The sequence below is a fragment of the Melospiza melodia genome, chromosome 28, assembly GCF_035770615.1.
Source record: "Melospiza melodia melodia isolate bMelMel2 chromosome 28, bMelMel2.pri, whole genome shotgun sequence".
NCBI lineage: Eukaryota > Metazoa > Chordata > Aves > Passeriformes > Passerellidae > Melospiza > Melospiza melodia.
In genome coordinates, this window is record NC_086221.1 from 6,366,705 (window position 1) to 6,385,642 (window position 18,938).

Here is an 18,938-nt window from a genome sequence, read left to right on the forward strand (position 1 = left end):
TAAATTGAATCAAGAATTAAAATTTAAAAAATTTAAAATAAAAAATTAAAAATAAAAATAAAAAATTAAAAAATAAAAAACTAAAATTTAAAATTAAAGTGGAATAAAACTTTAATTTAAAAATACTTCAAAATAATAATAACACATGCATAAAATAGTACAAAACGATACATACACAATAAATGTTTTGTATTATATATCTTATGCAATGTAACAACATTTAATAAATTAAAAAATCAATAATAATTAGTGATAAATATTAATGAAAATAATAAGAAATGCCTGGGAAAAGAAAACATTATCTCAGCCATTATCTCATTATTTTTGATGCAAATCTTTGTATATTTTCAGGTCTAATCAGCAAGAAAGGAGAGCTCAGTGGAGCAGGAGCATCCCTGGCTCAAGGACACCCTGGAATTATCGAGCCTTAAGGATGGAATAAATCAAAATGTCAGTGAGGGTCTGCGCAGACATCGCTGACCTGGCAAAAAATTCAAGGTCTCTGCGTCCTAGAGCTGAGTTATCTTCATTTTAATTCCCACCTGGACTTTGGGGATTCCCCTGGACATTATAACATCCACTAGAATATCCACCTGGATATCAGAATATTCACTTGGGTATCGGAATATCCGGGATATTACAATATTCTGGATATCAGAATATCCACCTCTATCCATTTAAAACCCCAAACTTTCCTTTGTCACCTGCTCCAGGTCACCCTGCCTTGTCACGGGCGTGGACTGAATTATTTCCACAGCTCCTTTCCAAGCTGGGAATATTTTCCACGTGTTTGGAAAATTCCGAATTAATCCCAGCACCGGGGCAGGGCTTGGGAACCGCTGGGTGCCGACAGCGATGGGCTGGGCTTGTGGCCGGCTCGGACAGAAATAATTAGAATACTTTGAGAAATAGCAATAACATTTTAAAGAATAATTAGAATATTTTGAGAAATAATCAGAATATTTTGTCTAACGATGTGTTTGGGCCGGGGGAGGGAGCCGCACACCGGGAACGGATCCCAGTTCCTGGAAAAACCGGGAGAATCATCCCCGCTGTGTGCTCATAAAAGCTTTGACCAGCGGCGGACTTCAGAGCCCGGATAGCTCAGTCGGTAGAGCATCAGACTTTTAATCTGAGGGTCCAGGGTTCAAGTCCCTGTTCGGGCGAATGTCCTTTTTCCATATAATATTTTTTTTTTTTTTCATTCCTGCCACGATTTCCCCCAGGGGCAGCCAGGACTCTCCGGCGGGCAGCGCTGGTCGTGTCGCAGGTGTAAAAAAAGGATTTTTTTGGGAAAAAAAATAATTGGGCTGTGAAAAAATGAGGAAAAGGAAACTCGCCCGAACAGGGACTTGAACCCTGGACCCTCAGATTAAAAGTCTGATGCTCTACCGACTGAGCTATCCGGGCTCTGCTGTCGTTCGTGGCGCTGCTGGAATATCCCCGTGCAAAGGAACTGCGCGGCTACCGGGACTTGTGTTTCAGTCTGCACCCCCTAACTGACCCCTTCTGCCTGTACCCCACTGCCTGCACCCCCACTGCACCTCAAGATCTGCACCCCATTGCCTGCACCTTCCCTCCTGCACCTCCCAACTGACGGCAGCATCCCGGGGGTTCCATGGGGCAGCCGGAGCGTGCTGGGGACACGGGGGGACGCTGGGAGACGCTCGGGGACACGGCGAGGGGTCGGCCCGTGCTCTGTGCAATGCGGAGGGACAGCGGGAACACCCCGGGAACATTCAGGGGGACACTGGGGGACACCAGCCGGGGCTCTGAACATCTCGGGGACATTCAGGGGGACACCAAGGGACAACAGCCGGGGCTCTGGCCAATAAAGAACATCTCGGGGACATTCAGAGGGACACCAGCCCGAGCTCTGGGCAATAAGCAACACCCCAGGGACATTCAGGGGGACACCGGGGGACACCAGCCGGGGCTCTGAACACCCCGAGGGCATTCAGGGGGACACCGGGGGACACCAGCCGGGGCTCTGAACACCCCGAGGGCATTCAGGGGGACACTAAGGGACACCAGCCGGGGCTCTGAACACCCCGAAGGCATTCAGGGGGACACCAAGGGACACCAGCCGGGGCTCTGAACACCCCGAGGGCATTCAGGGGGACACTAAGGGACACCAGCCGGGGCTCTGTGCAATGCGGAGCGCGGCCGGGAGATGGCCCCGCACCGCCCCGCGCTGTGCCCGCCATTGTCCGCCGCCTCCGCCGCGGAGCTCCCGCCTCCCTCCGGCTCCTCCCGCATCCCCCCGGCTCCTCCCGCATCCCTCCGGCTCCTCCCGCATCCTCCCGGCTCCTCCCGCATCCCCGGCCCCGCCGCCGCCGCCGCAGCCGCTCGGAGCAGGTAGGGCCGCGGAGGGAGCGGGGGGCACCGCTCGCCTCGTCCCGGGGTTTCCCCGCTAAAAACTGATATTTTCTATTTAAACGGAGCTCTGTGCGTCCGTAATTTTCACCTCCCGGGGATGATGCGGGTCCCGGAGCTTCCCAAGAGCTGCGGCTCATCCTGGGAACCCCGAAAGGGAACGCGACGCGGGGAGAATGCGGGGCTGCCCCTTCCCAGGGCACGCGGAGGGGTCGGGGGTCTCCCCTCGGGAATTTGGGGGGGTTGGAACAATGAGATGGTGCCCGAGGAGCGGCCAAGTTGGGCAAAGGGGACGGGGTGGGTCGGGGTCTTGTCCCCTCCCCACAGGGACAGCGATGGGGACAGGGGTGGGGACAGAAATAGGGAAGGGATGGGGACGGGGATCACGGAATCCTGGAGCGGTTTTACTCTTGGCTTTTGGTTTTGGACCCTCTGGTCCCCACCCCCTGCCCTGGGCAGGGATGGCACCCTTTGGATCAGTGGCTGGGGACAGGGACAGGGACAGGGACAGGGGCAGGGACGGGGACAGGGACAGGGGCAGGGACAGGGACAGGGACAGGGACAGGGACAGGGACAGGGACAGGGACAGGGACAGGAACAGCCCAGCCGTGCTGAGAGGCCGAGCAGGATCAGCTCCATCCTAGCCCTAAACCCGCACGGATTTCGGGGCAGGAGGCTCCGGTGAGGATGCTGGTGGGATCCCTGCTCTCCTGCCGATCCCAGCCCTGCGGGAATCTCGTGGATCAGAATTCCAGAGGTTCGGGAGCTGCTCCCGCTGGGTGAGGGAGCTCCGGGGGCTCCCTGCTCGTGTGTGCGAGGCCGAGCACGGCTGGGATTGTTCCCGGCGCCTGGGCCCGGCTCCATGAGCACCAGCGTGACCGGGAAAATCAATCCTTCCTTCCCGGAGCGGCAGGGATGGGAGCTGCTGGGGAGGGAATGCTCCTGGAGCCTGGATCTCCCAGGAAAATCAATCCTTCCTTCCCGGAGCGGCAGGGATGGGAGCTGCTGGGGAGGGAATGCTCCTGGAGCCTGGATCTCCCAGGAAAATCCATCCTTCCTTCCCGGAGCGGCAGGGATAGGAGCTGGGGCTGAGGGAGCCTGCCTGGAGCCTGGTATTCCCAGGAAAATCCATCCTTCCTTCCCGGAGCGGCAGGGACGGGAGCTGCTGGTGAGGGAATGCTCCCGGAGCCTGGTATTCCCAGAAAAATCAGTTCTGCCTTCCCAGAGCTGCAGGAACGGGATAACAGGGAGCTGGGGGGTGAGGGAATGCTCCTGGAGTCCAGGTTTCCCAGGAAAATCCATCTTTTCTTCCCAGAGCAGCAGGGATGGGATAACAGGGAGCTGGGGGTGAGGGAACCTGCCTGGAGCCTGGTATTCCCAGGAAAATTAGTCCTTCCTTCCCCGAGCAGCAGGGACGGGATAACAGGGAGCTCTGGGCTGAGGGAATGATCCTGGATCTCCCAGGAAAATCCACCCTTCCTTCCCAGAGGGGCAGGGACGGGATAACAGGGAGGTGTGGGTAAGGGAGCACTGGGAGAGCCTGGTATTCCCAGGAAAATCCACCCTTCCTTCCCAGAGCTGCAGGGGCGGGTAACAGGGAGCTGGGGGTGAGGGAATGATCCTGGATCTCCCAGGAAAATCCATCCTTCCTTCCCAGAGCAGCAGGGATGGGATAACAGAGAGCCGGGGGTGAGGGAACCTGCCTGGAGCCCAGACTTTCCAGGAAAATCCATCCTTCCTTCCCAGAGCAACAGGGACGGGATAACAGGGAGCTGGGGGTGAGGGAACGTCTTGGAGCCCAGATTTCCCAGGAAAATCCATCCTTTCCTTTGCAAAATGAGAGGAATGGGGTAACAGGGAGCTGTGGGATGGGGAAACCTGCCTGGAGCCTGGTATTCCCAGAGAAATCCACCCTTCCTTCCCAGAGCGGCAGGGATGGGATAACAGGGAGCTGGGGGTGAGGGGATGTTTCTGGAGCCCGGTATTCCCAGAAAAATCAATCCTTCCTTCCCAGAGCAGCAGGGATGGGATAACAGGGATCTCTGGATTAAGGGAACCTGCCCAGAGCCTGGATTTCCCAGGAAAACCGATCCTTTCCCTCTCAAAGTGGGCGGGACTGGGATAGCCGGGAGCTCTGGGCTGAGGAACCCGCCTGTCCCGGATTTCCCGGCCGGGCACCTGCCCCACCTCGGAGCACAGCCCCAAATTCCAGAGCCTCCGGAGGATCGGCCCTTCCAACCCTGCAGCCGGGAATTCCTGGCCTGCTGCAGTGGGAGTGGGGCTGGGATGGACTGGGATGCACCAGAATGGACTGGGATTGACTGGGATGAATTGGGATGGACTGGGATGGACTGGGATTTACAGGGGTTCACCAGGATTGACTGGGGTTGACTGGAATGTACCAGGATTGACTGGGATTCACTGGGGTTTACCAGGATTCACCAGGATGCACTGGATTGACTGGGATGTATTGGGAGGTACTGGGATTGACTGGGGTGCACTGGGATTCACCAGGATGCACTGGGATTCACTGAGATGAACTGGGGTGCACTGGGATTCACCAGGATTCACTGGGATGCACTGGGGGATGTATTGGGAGGTACTGGGACTGACTGGGGTTCACTGGTATTCACCAGGATGCACTGGGATGCACTGGGATTGACTGGGATGCACTGGGACTCACTGGGGTTCACTGGATTCACCGAGATTCACTGGGATGCACTGGGATTCACCAGGATTCACTGGGATGTACTGGGATTGACTGGGATTCACCAGGACACACTGGGATTCACTGGGATGCACTGGGATGCACTGGGGGATGTATTGGGAGGTGCTGGGATTGACTGGGGTTCACTGGGATTCACCAGGATGCACTGGGATTCGCTGAGATGAACTGGGGTGCACTGGGATTCACCAGGATTCACTGGGATGCACTGGGATTGACTGGGATGCACTGGGACTCACTGGGGTGCACTGGGACTCACTGGGGTGCACTGGGATTCACCAGGATTCACTGGGATGCACTGGGACTCACTGGGATGCACTGGGATTCACCAGGATTCACTGGGATGCACTGGGACTCACTGGGATGCACTGGGACACACCAGGATTCACTGGGGTGCACTGGGACTCACCCTGGGATGATCCCAGTCCTCCCCACATCCCTGGGATGATGCTCCCAGTCCTCCCCGCATCCCTTTTTTTCCTTCCAGACTGTTGGATTTGCTGGATTTGGGATCGATGGATCCGTTTGTGGCTCCAAAAGTGTTTTGGGGTGTTCCTGTGGTGTTTTTGGGCGTTTCTGTGGTGTTTTGGGGTGTTCCTGTGGTGTTTTGGGGCGTTTCTGTGGTGTCTTTGGGCGTTTCTGTGTTGTTTTGGGGATGTTTGTAGGCCTCCACCCCCTCCTGTCCCCGCTGCCCCTCCCGTCCCCAGGTGGGTGGCGGGAGGAAGCCGAGATTTGCATAGGACACGGGTGGTGGCATCGGGGACAGCGTGACACCACCCCCAGCATCCCCCGGGGGTGGCCTTGACCCCCAAAACCCCGACCCTGGGGGCTTTGGGAAATTCCCAAAGTCTGGGTGTGGCTGTGACGCGGGGACAGGAGGTGGCTCCAAGTGGGGTCTGGAGCTACTTGGGGACACCTTGGGGACATCTTGGGGACGTCGTGGGGTGCCATGGGGACAGGAGTCGGGATCTCTTTAAAAGGGGGGGTTCCAGGTGGGATCCTGAGAGGGGGAAGGGAGGATGGGGGTGCTCAAGGAGCCCCCAGGATCCCATTCCTGGGCATGGGGAGCCAGGGATCTGCCATGGGATCCTGCCAGGTTTTCTGAGTTCAGGGAGGTTCCAGAGCCCCCTTTAACCATGGCACCATTAAAATTCCCATTAAAATTCCCACTAAAATTCCCATTAAAATCCCCATTAAAATCAGCCCCCAGGATCCCATTCCTGGGCACGGGGAGCCAGGGATCTGCCATGGGATCCTGCCAGGTTTCCGGGGATCAGGGAGGCTCCAGAGCCCCCTTTAACCATGGCACCATTAAAATCCCCGTTCAAATCCCCTTTAAAATTCCCACTAAAACCCCCATTAAATTCCCATTAAATTCCCAATAAATCCCTGTATCAAGAGGCTCTGACCCAGCATCACTTCCAGCTCCTGGACCAGCACTTAGGGGCTTTTCCATGGGATTTTTTTTGCTCCTTTTGGGAAGAGAAGGGGCTGAGCCACCTGCTCAGTGTTCCCAACCCAAGTGATTGGTTAAAATTCCCACTAAAATTCCCATTAAATTCCCAATAAATTCCCATTAAAATCCCCATTAAATTCCCAATAAATCCCTGTATCAAGAGGCTCTGATCCAGCATCACTTCCTGCACTTAGAGGATGATTTTGGGGCTTTTCCATGGGATTTTTTTTGCTCCTTTTGGGATGAGAAGGGGCTGAGCCACCTGCTCAGTGTCCCCAAACCAAGTGATTGGTTAAAATTCCCATTAAAATTCCCATTAAATTCCCATTAAAATCCCCATTAAAATTACCAATAAATTCCTATTAAATTCCCATTAAATCCCAGTATCAAGAGGCTCCGACCCAGCATCAATTCCTGCTCCTGGACCAGCACTTAGAGGGCGATTTTGGAGCTTTTCCATGGGATTTTTTTGCTCCTTTTGGTCCAAACCCCATTCCCGCCCCATTCCCGTGGCAATCCCAGCCCCACACGCTGGAAGGGAAATGCAGATGTTTGTTTTGGAGAGCAGCACGGAGCTGCGGCTTCGTCAGCCGCAAAACTCAGCCGGGATTTTGTTGCTTTTGGGTTAAAAGCAGATTTTCCCCTCTGTTCGCCTTCCAGCTTTTGGGATTTCTGCTTTTCCAGGAAAAAGCCACAGCTGCCAGCAGAGCCCTGAAATGCCAGGGGAAGGGAACATTCCCAACCTCTCTTTTCTAGCTGGAAAGCACCAAAATCCCTGGGGGCTGGAAAATTCCCAATTCCCAAAATTCCCAAACCCAGTGGGAATTGTGGAGCTCATTGGGAACCATCTGGTCCTGCAGAGCTCGGGGTCAGGAGGACAAAAACCCCCCAGGAGCAGCCTGAGGACACCCTGGGATGGACTGGACACTGGGGTGGGGTGTGGGGGCCACTTTTGGGGTCCCCTGGCCTCTCCTGGGTCCGGTGGTTTGGGATTTAGGATTTTCCTGCTTTCCCCCAAAACGGGCATGGTGATGGCCAGGGGTCACCCAGTAAAATATTTTGTTGTTATTGGGAAGGCGGAGTGGCTCCTTTTGACCCTAAATTGGGACATCAGCAGAGCAGAGGAGAGCCTGGGGGGGCAGTGGAGCCAAACCCATCCAAAACCCCAAAAACTGGAGGGCCCATGAACCAAACCCATCCAAAACCCCAAAAACTGGAGGGCCCATGAACCAAACCCATCCAAAACCCCAAAAAATAGGAAGTCCCATAACCAAATCCATCCAAAACCCCAAAAATGGGAGATCCCATGTGCCAGATCTGCCCAGAACCCCAAAACCTGGAGGTCCCATGAGCCAAACCTGTCCAAAACCCCAAAAAATAGGAAATCCCCTGAGCCAAACCCTTTGAAAACCCCAAAAACAGGAGATCCCGTGACCCAAACCTGTCCAAAACCCCAAAACTGTAGGTCTCATGAGCCAAACCCATCCAAAACCCCAAAAACTGGAAGTGCCATGAACCAGGTCTGCCCAGAGCCCCAAAACCTGGAGGTCCCTGCTGGTGATTTTCAGAGCTGAGCAGTGCCTGGGTGGGTGCTGGGGAATTTCCGTGAGGTCCAGAAATCTCCTGGCTTTTTCCAGGCCATTCCCAGCTCCCTCTGCTGAAATGAGAGATGGGAGCTGCCCCCTCAGCACCCTCATCCCGTTCTGCCTTAAAAATCCCTGGATTTGCTCCCAGGGGTTGATTTTTCCCTCAAATCATTGGGCACCCATCCATCAATCCCTCACCTTTCCCCACTCCCAGCATCAATCTGTACTCTACACTATTTGTTATTTGATCTTTTTCACCCCCTGATGAATATTAGAGATATCTTTTCACCCCTGATGTAAATTAGAGATACATTTTATGTGAAAAATTTGATGGATTTCTATGCCAATTTCAGTGAACAAATTTTTTCCTGAGACAGTTTTTGGTTTGTATTCTCACCAAACAAGAAAGCATAATGACCATAAATTTAACTGATGATAGCCTGATAATTTTATATAAAAAGTGTGCGTGCATTTATGTGTGCAGGATCTTTATTAATACTTATTAAATAATGACTAGATGCAGCTAAATTAATTAATAACTTATTTTAGAACATATTTTACAAAAAACCTTCCCCTATTTCCAGCCATCCATGGGTGCCATCCATCAGTTCCTCACTTTTCCCCATTCTCAGCGTCAATCCCACACCCTTCCCGACTCCCAGCATCAATCCCTCACCTTTCCCTATTTCCAGCCATCCATGGGTGCCATCCATCAATTCCTCACTTTTCCCTGGTTCCCAGCATCAATCCCACACCCTTCCCCACTCCCAGCATCAATCCCACACCCTTCCCGATTCCCAGCATCAATCCCACACCCTTCCCGATTCCCAGCATCAATCCCTCACTTTTCCCTATTTCCGGCCATCCATGGGTGCCATCCATCAATTCCTCACTTTTCCCCACTCCCAGCATCAACCCCTCACTTTTCCCTATTTCCAGCCATCCATGGGTGCCATGCGTCAATTCCTCGCTTTTCCCCATTCTCAGCATCCGTCCCACACCCTTCCTGACTCCCAGCATCAACCCCTCACCTCTCCCCACTCACTCCCCATTAACCCCTTAACCCTTTCCTCTCCCAGGAGCAGCACGATGCCGTTCTCCTGACGCCGGTGCCGCTCTCCGGACCCCGATCCCAGCAGGAGGATCCCGGCAGCAGGATGTCCACGTCGCGCCGCCGCGGCCCCGGCGAGCAGTGGCCGGCGCTGGAGTCGGTGGGGCTGAGCCGCAAGGAGCTGGCGCTGGCCGAGGCGCTGCAGATGGAGTACGACGCCTTATCCCGCCTCCGCCAGGACAAGGAGGAGAGCCGGGCCAGGAAGGAGCAGCTCCAGGAGCGCTCCCTCATCTCCTGGGACGACCCCGCCGACAGGAGCGCCGTCAAAGCCGCGCGGGGGCTCTCCGGCTCCGAGCCCGCGCTCAGCCGCGCCGTCCCCAATGTCCCCGAGGGTCCCCAAGTGCCAGCCGGGCCCAGCACGCCCCGGGTGGAGCCGCAGCCCTGGAAGGGCCCGCTGAGCGGGGATTACCTGCTCATCTTCGAGGGTTCCCAGCGGGATTTCCTTGGGGAGCCCCTCAACGGCTCCGAGCCCCACGAGGGTGGCGGATCCCCCAAAAAGCTCTCGCCGCCCCCTCTGCCCCCGCGTCACCCGCTGTGGGGCTGTCCCGAGGGCGGCCAGCTCTCAGGAAAGGCATCCCCGCTGTCCCCCAAGAGCCAGGCCCAGCCCAGGGACATCAACATGTTCTCGGTGGCCCAGGACAAGCTCGTGGGGCGCCGCATCTCGCAGGAGGATCCCTACGGCGTGGACGCCATCACCTGCCTCAACCTCAAGTCCACCTACGAGTCCGAGGCGCTGAGGGAAGGCTCCCGGGGATGGAAGGAAGGAAGGAGCATCCTGGAGAAGGAATCCAGCGGGAAGCCGGTGGCACGGAGCAAGACCATGCCCCCACAGGTGCCCCCGCGCACCTACGGAGCCCGGGCGGGCGGCAGGAAGAACCTGGCGGCCAACAGGAACCGCAGGATCTCCGTGGAGCCGGTGAGGGCTGGGAATGGGAATGGGAATGGGAATGGGAATTGGGGAGGGATGGAGGTGGGAATTCGGAGCTGGGATGTCCCCAAGATGGGTGTGCTTCTGGGTGGGTTCTCCTTGTGAGGGCGTCGTGGCTCCTTGGAATGGGATGTGGGATGTGGGATGTGGGATGTGGGATGTGGGGAGAGGCGTCTGAATGTGGGGATGTCCCATGAGGCAGCCATGCCCAGGGCACCAAAAACTGAGCCAGACCTGTCCAAAATCCCAAAACTGAAGGTCCTGTAAGTCAGACCTGCCCACAACCCCAAAACTGAAGGGTCCTGTGAACCAGACCTGTCCAAAACCCCAAAAACTGAGACAGATGTTCAAAACCCCAAAACTGAAGGTTCCCATGAGCAAGACTTGCCCACAACCCCAAAACTGAAGGTTCTGTGAGCCAGACTTGCCCAAAACCCCAAAAGTGAAGGTCCCATGAGGCAGACCTGCCCAAAACCCCAAAACTGAAGGGTCCCATGAGCTGTCACAACAGTGCCACCTTCCCTGTTGGGGACAGCAGTGGGCAGTGTCCCCTGCAGCACCTCCACAGCCTGGGGACACACCCTGCCGGTCCTGCTGCTCCTCCCTGTGGGATATCCCTGGGAATGGCCACTTTTGGGGGGTCTCCAAGCCACGGGCAAGCACAACCCCCCCTGTGCTGGCTCAGAGCCCCCACACCACTGCGGGGCCACCTCTGTTCCCACCATGGTGGCCCTGGTGTGGCACAGGCTGTTCCAGGGGGGGGTCTGGGGGTCCCCATGGGGGTGTGGGGTCCCGGGGGTGTCCCCCAGCTGATGGTCCCGTGTCCTGCCCCACAGGTGGCTCCCCGGCCCCACTCCCTGGCCAATGGCTACGAGCTCTTCGAGGTGTCCGAGGAGCGGGACGAGGAGGTGGCGGCGTTCTGTCACATGCTGGATGTGTGAGTACACAAAAACGTCCCCAAAACAGCCCAAAGGGGCTTCAGGGCCACCCTGAGGGGCTTTAGGGCCACCAAGAGGGGTTTCATGGCCACTCCAAGGGGATTCAGGGTCACTCCAAGGGGATTCAGGGCTATCCCAAGGGGATTCAGGGCCACCAAAAGGGGATTCAGAGTGACCCAGAGGGGATTGAGGGGCACCCCAAGGGGATTCAGAGCCACCAAAAAAGGCTTGAGGGCCACTCCAAGGGGATTCAGGGTCACCCCAAGTGGCTTCAGGGCCATTCCAAGGGGATTCAGGGCCACCAAAAGTGGATTCAGGGCAACCCAGAAGGGATTCAGGGCCACCAAGAGGGGTTCAAGGCCGCCTCAAGGGGATTTAGGGCCACCAAAAGGGACTCAGGGCCACCCAAAGGGGCTGTTCCCGGGGGCGCTGAGCCCTTGTGGTGCCAAAAGGGAATTCCAGGACCCTCCCAGCCCCGGCAGGCCCCTGATCCATCCCTGCTCCCCAGGCTGCGCTCCAGCTGCGGCTCCAGGGGCTGCTCCGGCTCGGGGCTGGTGTGGAACGCGGTGAACGTGAGCCCCGAGCAGCCGGGCCACGGCGTCAGCCTGAAGGTGACGGTGCTGAGTGACAGCCTGAGGGAGCCGCTCACCTTCACCTGCGACTGTGAGTGCTGTCCCCGGCCAGGGGAGGAGGGGGAATTGCCACGTTCACACCGTTCCTGCCGTTCCCGTTCTTCCCGCTGTTCCCGCTGTTCCCGTATTCCTGCCATTCCCGCCGTTCCCGCTGTTCCTGCTGTTCCCAACACTCCCACCATTCCCCCATTCCCACCATTCCCCCATTCCCATATCCCTGCCATTCCCGCCGTTCCCGCTGTTCCTGCTGTTCCCAACACTCCCACCATTCCCACCATTCCCCCATTCCCGCATCCCCACCATCCCCACCATCCCCACCATTCCTACCATTCCCACCATTCCCACCATCCCCACCATCCCCACCATTCCCACCATCCCCACCATCCCCACCATCCCCACCATTCCCACCATTCCCCCATTCCCAACACTCCCACCATTCCCACCATCCCCACCATTCCCACCATCCCCACCATTCCCACCATTCCCACCATTCCCCCATTCCCACATTCCCACATTCCCACCATCCCCACCATTCCCACCATTCCTCCATTCCTGCATTCCCACCATCCCATCATTGCCACCATTCCTCTATTCCAGCTGTTCCTGCTATTCCCACCATTCCCCCCATCCCCACCATCCCCACCATTCCCCCCAATCCCACCATTCCCACCATTCCCCCATCCCCACCATGCCCTCCATTGCCCCAATCCCACCATTCCCATCATTCCCCCATCCCCACCATCCCCACCATTCCCCCAGTCCCACCATCCCCAGCCGTTCCCACTGTCCCTGACATTCCCACCAATCCCACCATCTCCACCAATCCCCACCATCCCTGTAGTTCTCACCAATCCCCACCGTTACCTCCGCTGCCCCATTCCCACCTGTTCCCACTGTTCCTGACATTCCCACCATCCCCTCCATCCCCACCAATCCCCCATTCCCCCATCCCCTCCATCCCCACCATTCCCCCATCATCTCCACCATTCCACCATCCCCACCATTCCCCCATTCCTCCCATTCCCCCTATTCCCACCTTTCCCACCTTTCCTACTATTCCCACCATTCCCCCATTCCTTCAATCCCACCATTCCCACCATCCCCCCAATCCCACCATCTCCACCATTCCATCATTCCACCATTCCCACCATTCCCCCAATCCCACCATTCCCCCATCTTCACCATCTCCACCACCCCCACCATTCCCCCATTCCCTCAATCCCACCATTCCCCCAGTCCACCAATCCCACCATCCCCACCATTCCACCATTCCACCATCCCCACCATTCCCCCAATCCCACCATTCCCCCAGTACACCTATCCCACCATCCCCACCATTCCCCTAATCCCAACATTCCCACATTCCTGCATCCCTACCATTCCCCCATCCCCTCCATTGCCACAATTTCCCCAATCCCACCATCCCAACCATTCCCACCATTCATCCCAACCATTCCCACCATTCATCCCCACCATTCCCACCATTCCCACCATTCATTCCCACCATCCCCACCATTCATCCCCACCATTCATCCCCACCATCCCCACCATTCATCCCCACCATCCCCACCATTCCCAAGGGTTCAGGGGCCGTTCCTGTTCCCCCCAGGCTCCTCCACCGTGGACCTGCTCATCTACCAGGCCCTGTGCTACACCCACGACGAGCTCCACGCCGTGGACGTCGAGGATTTCCTGCTCAAAATCTGCGGCCTCGAGGAGTTCCTGCAGAAGTGAGTGGCCGTGGGGAAAAACAGGGGGAAAAACAGGGAGGAAATGGGGAAAAATGGGGGAAAAAAACAGGGGAAAATGAGGTAAAATTTGGGGGGAAAAACGGGGGAAAAAACCAGGAAAAAAATCCAGGGGAAAATGGGGGAAAACAGAGGGAAAAACAGGGGGCAAATGGAGTAAAATCAGGCGGAAAGCTGGGGAAAAAACAGAGGGAAAACCAGGGGAAATGAGGGAAAATCAGGGGGAAAAACGGGGAAAAAATAGGGGAAAAATGGGGGGAAAATGGGGAAATGGGAGAAAAATAGGGGAAAACACAGAAAAACCAGGGAAAAGTGGGGGGGGAAACAGGGGAAATACAGGGAAAAAACAGGGAAATAAATGGGGAAAATGGGGGGGGAAATATAAAAATGGAAAAAATGGGAAAAAGAGTGAAAACATGGGAAAGCCAGGGAAAAAACAGGGAACATCCATGGCAGGAGCTCCAGGGTGTGATGAACACCCAGAGTTGATCTGGCACAGCAGGAGCACAGCAGGAGTTTCTCTGCTCCTTTTCCTGCCTCTGGAGCTGCTCCTGCCAAAAGCTGCATTGGGAATGTCTTGGGAATATTGCTCCCGGCCAGGCTGAGCCCCAAACCCCTGGAAAACCAGCTGGGAGCTGCCAAAAATGCTTTTTGGAGGAGAATTCTGTAAAAGCCATGTCAGGGAGCGGAGAATGGATAAATCGCAGCCCTTGATAAATCCCAGCCCCGGGTAAATCCCAGCTCCAGAATTCCCCCTGTCATTCCCAGATCCAGATATCTCCCTGTCATTCACAGCTCCAGAATTTCCCCTGTCACTCCCAGCTCCAGAATTCCCTCTGTCATTCCTAGCTCCAGAATTCCCCCTGTCATTCCCAGCTCCAGAATTCCCCAGCATTCCCAGTTCCAGAATTCCCTCTGTCATTCCCAGCTCCAGAATTCCCCCTGTCATTCCTAGCTCCAGAGTTTTCCTCGTCACTCCTGCTCCAGGGTTCTTTCTGTCATTCCCAACTCCAGAATTCTCCCTGTCATTCCCAGTTCCATAATTCCCCCTGTCATTCCCAGCTCCAGAATTCTCCCTGTCATTCCCTTCTCCAGAATTCCCCATCATTACCAGCTCTAAAATTCCCTCTGTCATTCCCAACTCCACAGTTCCCACTGTGATTCTCAACTCCAGAATTCTCCCTGTCATTCCCAACTCCAGAATTCCCCCTGTCACTCCTAGCTACAGGGTTTTTCTTGCCATTCCCTTCTCCGGGGTTCTTCTTGTCATTCCCAGCTCCGGAATTCCCCATCATTCTCATTTCCAGAATTGCCCCTGTCACTCCCAGCTCCAGAATTCTTACTGTGATTCCCAGATCCATAATTCCCCATCACTCCCAGCTCCAGAATTCCCCCTGTCATTCCCAGCTCCAGAATTCCCTCTGTCATTCCCAGCTCCAGAATTCCCCCTGTCATTCCCAGATCCATAATTCCCCATCACTCCCAGCTCCAGAATTCCCCCTGTCATTCCCAGCTCCAGAATTCCCCCGGTCATTCCCAACTCCAGAATTCTCCCTCTCACTCCCAGCTCCAGAATTCCCTCCCAGTCCCAGTCTCAGATCCGTGCCCTGCTTCCCACGGATCCCTGGGCAGGTCCTGGCAGGCCGGGCCCGGCTCCGGAGGGGAAGGAGGGAGAACAATTCCTCATTCTCTGAATTTCCTGCTGCCACAAAGGTCCCTGTGCAGGCAGGGCGGCCACCCTGAGCCCCGGCCAAGGCTGCCTGGCTGGGGGATATCAGGGTGGGGCACTCCAGGTGGGATTTTGGGGCTCTCAGGTGGGATTTTGGGGCACCCGGATGGAATTTTGGGGTGTGGGATCAGTGTGCAGAGCTCTCCCTGCACATTTGGCAGGCACAAGTTCACCCAGCCCTGCTGGAAGTCTGGTTTCACTGTGAATCTCAGCCAAAGCTGCCTGGCCAGGGGATTTTGGGGCTCTCAGACAGGATTTTAGGGCTCTCAGGTGCGATTTTGGGGCAGCCAGGCAAAATTTTGAGGTGTGGGATGAGTGTGCAGAGCTCTCCCTGCACATTTGGCAGGCACAAGTTCACCCAGCCCTGCAGGAAATGTGGTTTCACTGTGAACCCCAGCCAAGGCTGCATGGCCAGGGGATTTTGGGGCACCCCAGATGGGATTTTGGGGCCCTCAGGTGCGATTTTGGGGCACCCAGATAGGATTTTGGGGCGTGGGATGAGCCTGTGGCCCTGTCCCTTCATGCTGGGCAGCCACAAATTCACCCAGCCCTGATGAAAGTTCAGCCTCACTGTGAGCCCCAGCCAAGGCTGCCTGGCCAGGGGATTTTGGGGCTTCCAGGTGGGATTTTGGGGCAGACAGGCAGGATTCTGGGGCATCCAGGTGGGATTTTGGGGCATTCCAGGTGGGATTTCAGGCCTCTCAGGTGGGATTTTGGGATACCCTAGGTGGGATTTTGGGGCTCTCAGGTGGGATTTTGGGGCTCTCAGGCAGGTTTTTGGGGTGCGGGGTGAGCCCACGGCCCTGTCCCCACAGCAAACACGCGCTGGGCAGCCACGAGCACATCCAGCACTGCAGGAAATTCGACATCGACATCCGGCTGCAGCTGCTCCAGAGGAAAGGGGTGCGCAGCGACCTGGCCCGCACGGTGGGTGTCACCAACCTGGGACACTGAGGGGTTGATGTGACCTCCCTGGGACACTGAAGGGGTCAGTGCCGCTCCGAGGGGTCAGCGTCACCTCCTTGCAGCCCTGCTCAGCCTCTCTGTGTCCCCAGGCCAGCGATGACCAGAGCCCGTCCACCCTCAACCACCACATCCACCTGCAGGAGCGCCCCATCAAACAGACCATCAGCAGGTAGGGCTGGGGACACCCAGGGCGACACGGTGGCACTGTCACCACGTGTCCCCACGTGTCCCCTGGCTGGGCTGAGCGCTGTCCCCTGTCCCCCAGGCAGGCCCTGAGTCTCCTCTTCGACACCTTCCACAACGAGGTGGACGCGTTCCTGGCGGCCGAGGTGAGGCCAGCGATGGTTTTGGGGGGATTTTTGGGGGGTTTTGTAAGTTTTGGGGGCTTTGGACCCTCTGGGAATGCAGTGGGCAAAGGTGGTGCCCCAAAGCTCAGATTGGATCCAGGTAGGAATGCTTGGCTCCTCCCCTGGGTGGAGCATCTCCCCATGGGATGATGGAATTTTATCAGCCATGCAGGGACACTCATTGACTCATGAACAGAAAATAATTAATAATTAATGGCCCATTAAGAGATTATATCTCCTGAAGGGAGGATGGAAGAAATAAAGAGATTAATATAATATAAAATCATGTAATATAATGTACTGTAATGTAATATGTATAGATAGAGGATATAAAGAGATAAAAATATAAAATATAAAATATAAAATATAAAATATAAAATATAAAATATAAAATATAAAATATAAAATATAAAATATAAAATATAAAATATAAAATATAAAATATAAATAAATAGTATATTTTATTGTATTATATTTTAATAGTATATTTTATTCATATAAATATAAAGAAAATATACTTTTAAAATAAAATATACTATTAAAATATACTATACTGTGCCATAATATAACATAACATAGTATAGTATAATGTAATGCAGTGTAATGTAATATAATATAATATAATATAATATAATATAATATAATTATAATATAAAGAGATAACATATAAATAATATTATAAAAACAATTGTCCTATAAATATACTATAATATAATATAAATATACCATGATATATTTATCATCTCCAGAATTCCCCCTCTATAAATATAAGAGCTAAAGCGATAAAGAAATAAAGATAACAGCCCCACCTCTAACTGGTAACTAGAACTCACTCCCTCAGCCACACCTGGCATTCCTCCTAATCCCAGCTGCCACCCCTGTCCCTGTCCCTGTCCCTGTCCCTGTCCTGTCCCTCAGGGCGATGTCCCCCTGAAGGCCGAGCGGGTGATCCAGTCGGTCATGGCCATCTGCAACGCCCTGGCGGCCGTGGAGTCCCAGGAGATCACGGCTGCCCTCAACCAGATGCCGCCCTGCCCGTCCCGCATGCAGCCCAAAATCCAGAAGGTGAGCCCTGGGGTGTCTTGATTTGGACAGGCAGGTTCCTGCTCAGGGAGGCAGGAGCCTCCTCCTGGTGTGGAAAATTGTTGGTAAATTTTGAATTGAAATTTTGAATTGAAATTTGAATTTTGGAATTGAGTTGAAATTTGTTGGATGTCTTGGTTTAGACAGGTTCTGCTGTGGAAGGCAGGAGCCTCCCCTGAAATGGAAAATGTAAACCCCTTCCCTCCAAATTACTATAATTTTAAAATTAAGAGGTTCTCAGGCAAAGATAGCAGAATAGGAATAACAATTCTTTATTATCCTGAGCTGGAAGGGGATTTGTGGATGTCTTGGTTTGAACACACAGGTGCCTGCTAAGAAAGGCAGGAAATAGGAAGTGTAAACCCCCTCCCTCCAAATTACTATAATTTTAAAATTAAGAGGTTCTCAGGCAAAGATATGGGAATAAGAGTAACAGTTCTTTATTATCCTGAGCTGGAAGATGATTTGTGGGTGTCTTGGTTTGGGCAGACAGGTTCTGCTGAGGAAGGCAAGAGCCTCCCCTGAAATGGAAAATGTAAACTCCCTCCCTTCAAATCATTATAATTTTGAAATTAAGGGGCTCTCAGGCAAAGATATGGCAATAGGAATATCAGTTTTTTGTTAGGAAAAATTAAAAATACAAACGCAATGGTACAAACCAAAGCGCTGGAAGGGTCCGAGCGTGCCCTGCCCCCTGTGTGCCAGGGCGGTGTCCCAGCCCCACCCACGGGGGCTCAGCCCTCCTGCAGTGCCAGCTGTGGCTCTGCTGCAGCAGGGATCCTGCACAAGGCGGGAGTTTTCCTCTGCAGCTCCAGGGCTGCTGCAGATGGGCCTGGGCTCCCTCTGGCCGTGCAGGGCAGCAGAAAGCTGCTCCTCTGGCAATGCAGGGGGCAAAGGCTGCTGTGCTGTGCCAGACCCAGATTGTACCCAGGTAGGAATGCTTGGCTCCTCCCCTGGGCGGGGCAGCTCCCCATGGGATGCTGGGATTGGATCAGCCCTGCAGGGACACTCGCTGGCTCATTAACAGCAGATAATTAATAATTAATGGCCCATTAACAGCAGAGAGCTCCTGGAGGGAGGATTGGTTGTAGAACAGATAAAGAAAAATGCCCATTGAAGAGAAGATAACTGCTCCACCTTTAACAGATCCACACTTATCTTGCAACCCGGGGGAACTTAGCCAGGAGTGGGAGGAGAAAAGAAAATTGTCACATCTGGCTCTTTTCCCTCCTTTCCACCACGTGGAAAATCCCTCAATAGCCGGGAGCAGCCTGGATCTGGCAGCCTGGGGTGGTTACGTAAAATCTGCCTTG

General features: G+C 54.5%; 1 protein-coding gene and 2 non-coding genes across 3 annotated transcripts in view; 2 read left to right on the plus strand and 1 right to left on the minus strand.

Moving 5' to 3' along the window:
- The first annotated feature begins 1,093 nt into the window (after positions 1-1,093).
- On the plus strand, positions 1,094-1,166 carry TRNAK-UUU (transfer RNA lysine (anticodon UUU)). The gene has a single exon. It is a non-coding gene; the product is annotated as a tRNA-Lys (tRNA).
- Positions 1,167-1,337: 171 nt separating this feature from the next.
- On the minus strand, positions 1,338-1,410 carry TRNAK-UUU (transfer RNA lysine (anticodon UUU)). The gene has a single exon. It is a non-coding gene; the product is annotated as a tRNA-Lys (tRNA).
- Positions 1,411-2,276: 866 nt separating this feature from the next.
- Positions 2,277-18,938, plus strand: part of PIK3C2B (phosphatidylinositol-4-phosphate 3-kinase catalytic subunit type 2 beta) — a 38,292-nt gene continuing 21,630 nt past the window's right edge. Inside the window, exons 1-9 of the mRNA XM_063177841.1 lie at positions 2,277-2,358; positions 9,223-10,170; positions 11,019-11,119; positions 11,629-11,783; positions 13,362-13,482; positions 16,045-16,156; positions 16,285-16,364; positions 16,461-16,524; positions 17,461-17,607. Of these exons, the coding sequence (XP_063033911.1) occupies positions 9,301-10,170; positions 11,019-11,119; positions 11,629-11,783; positions 13,362-13,482; positions 16,045-16,156; positions 16,285-16,364; positions 16,461-16,524; positions 17,461-17,607 (1,650 nt within the window). The 5' untranslated portion in view covers positions 2,277-2,358; positions 9,223-9,300. The remainder of the gene's footprint in view (positions 2,359-9,222; positions 10,171-11,018; positions 11,120-11,628; positions 11,784-13,361; positions 13,483-16,044; positions 16,157-16,284; positions 16,365-16,460; positions 16,525-17,460; positions 17,608-18,938) is intronic.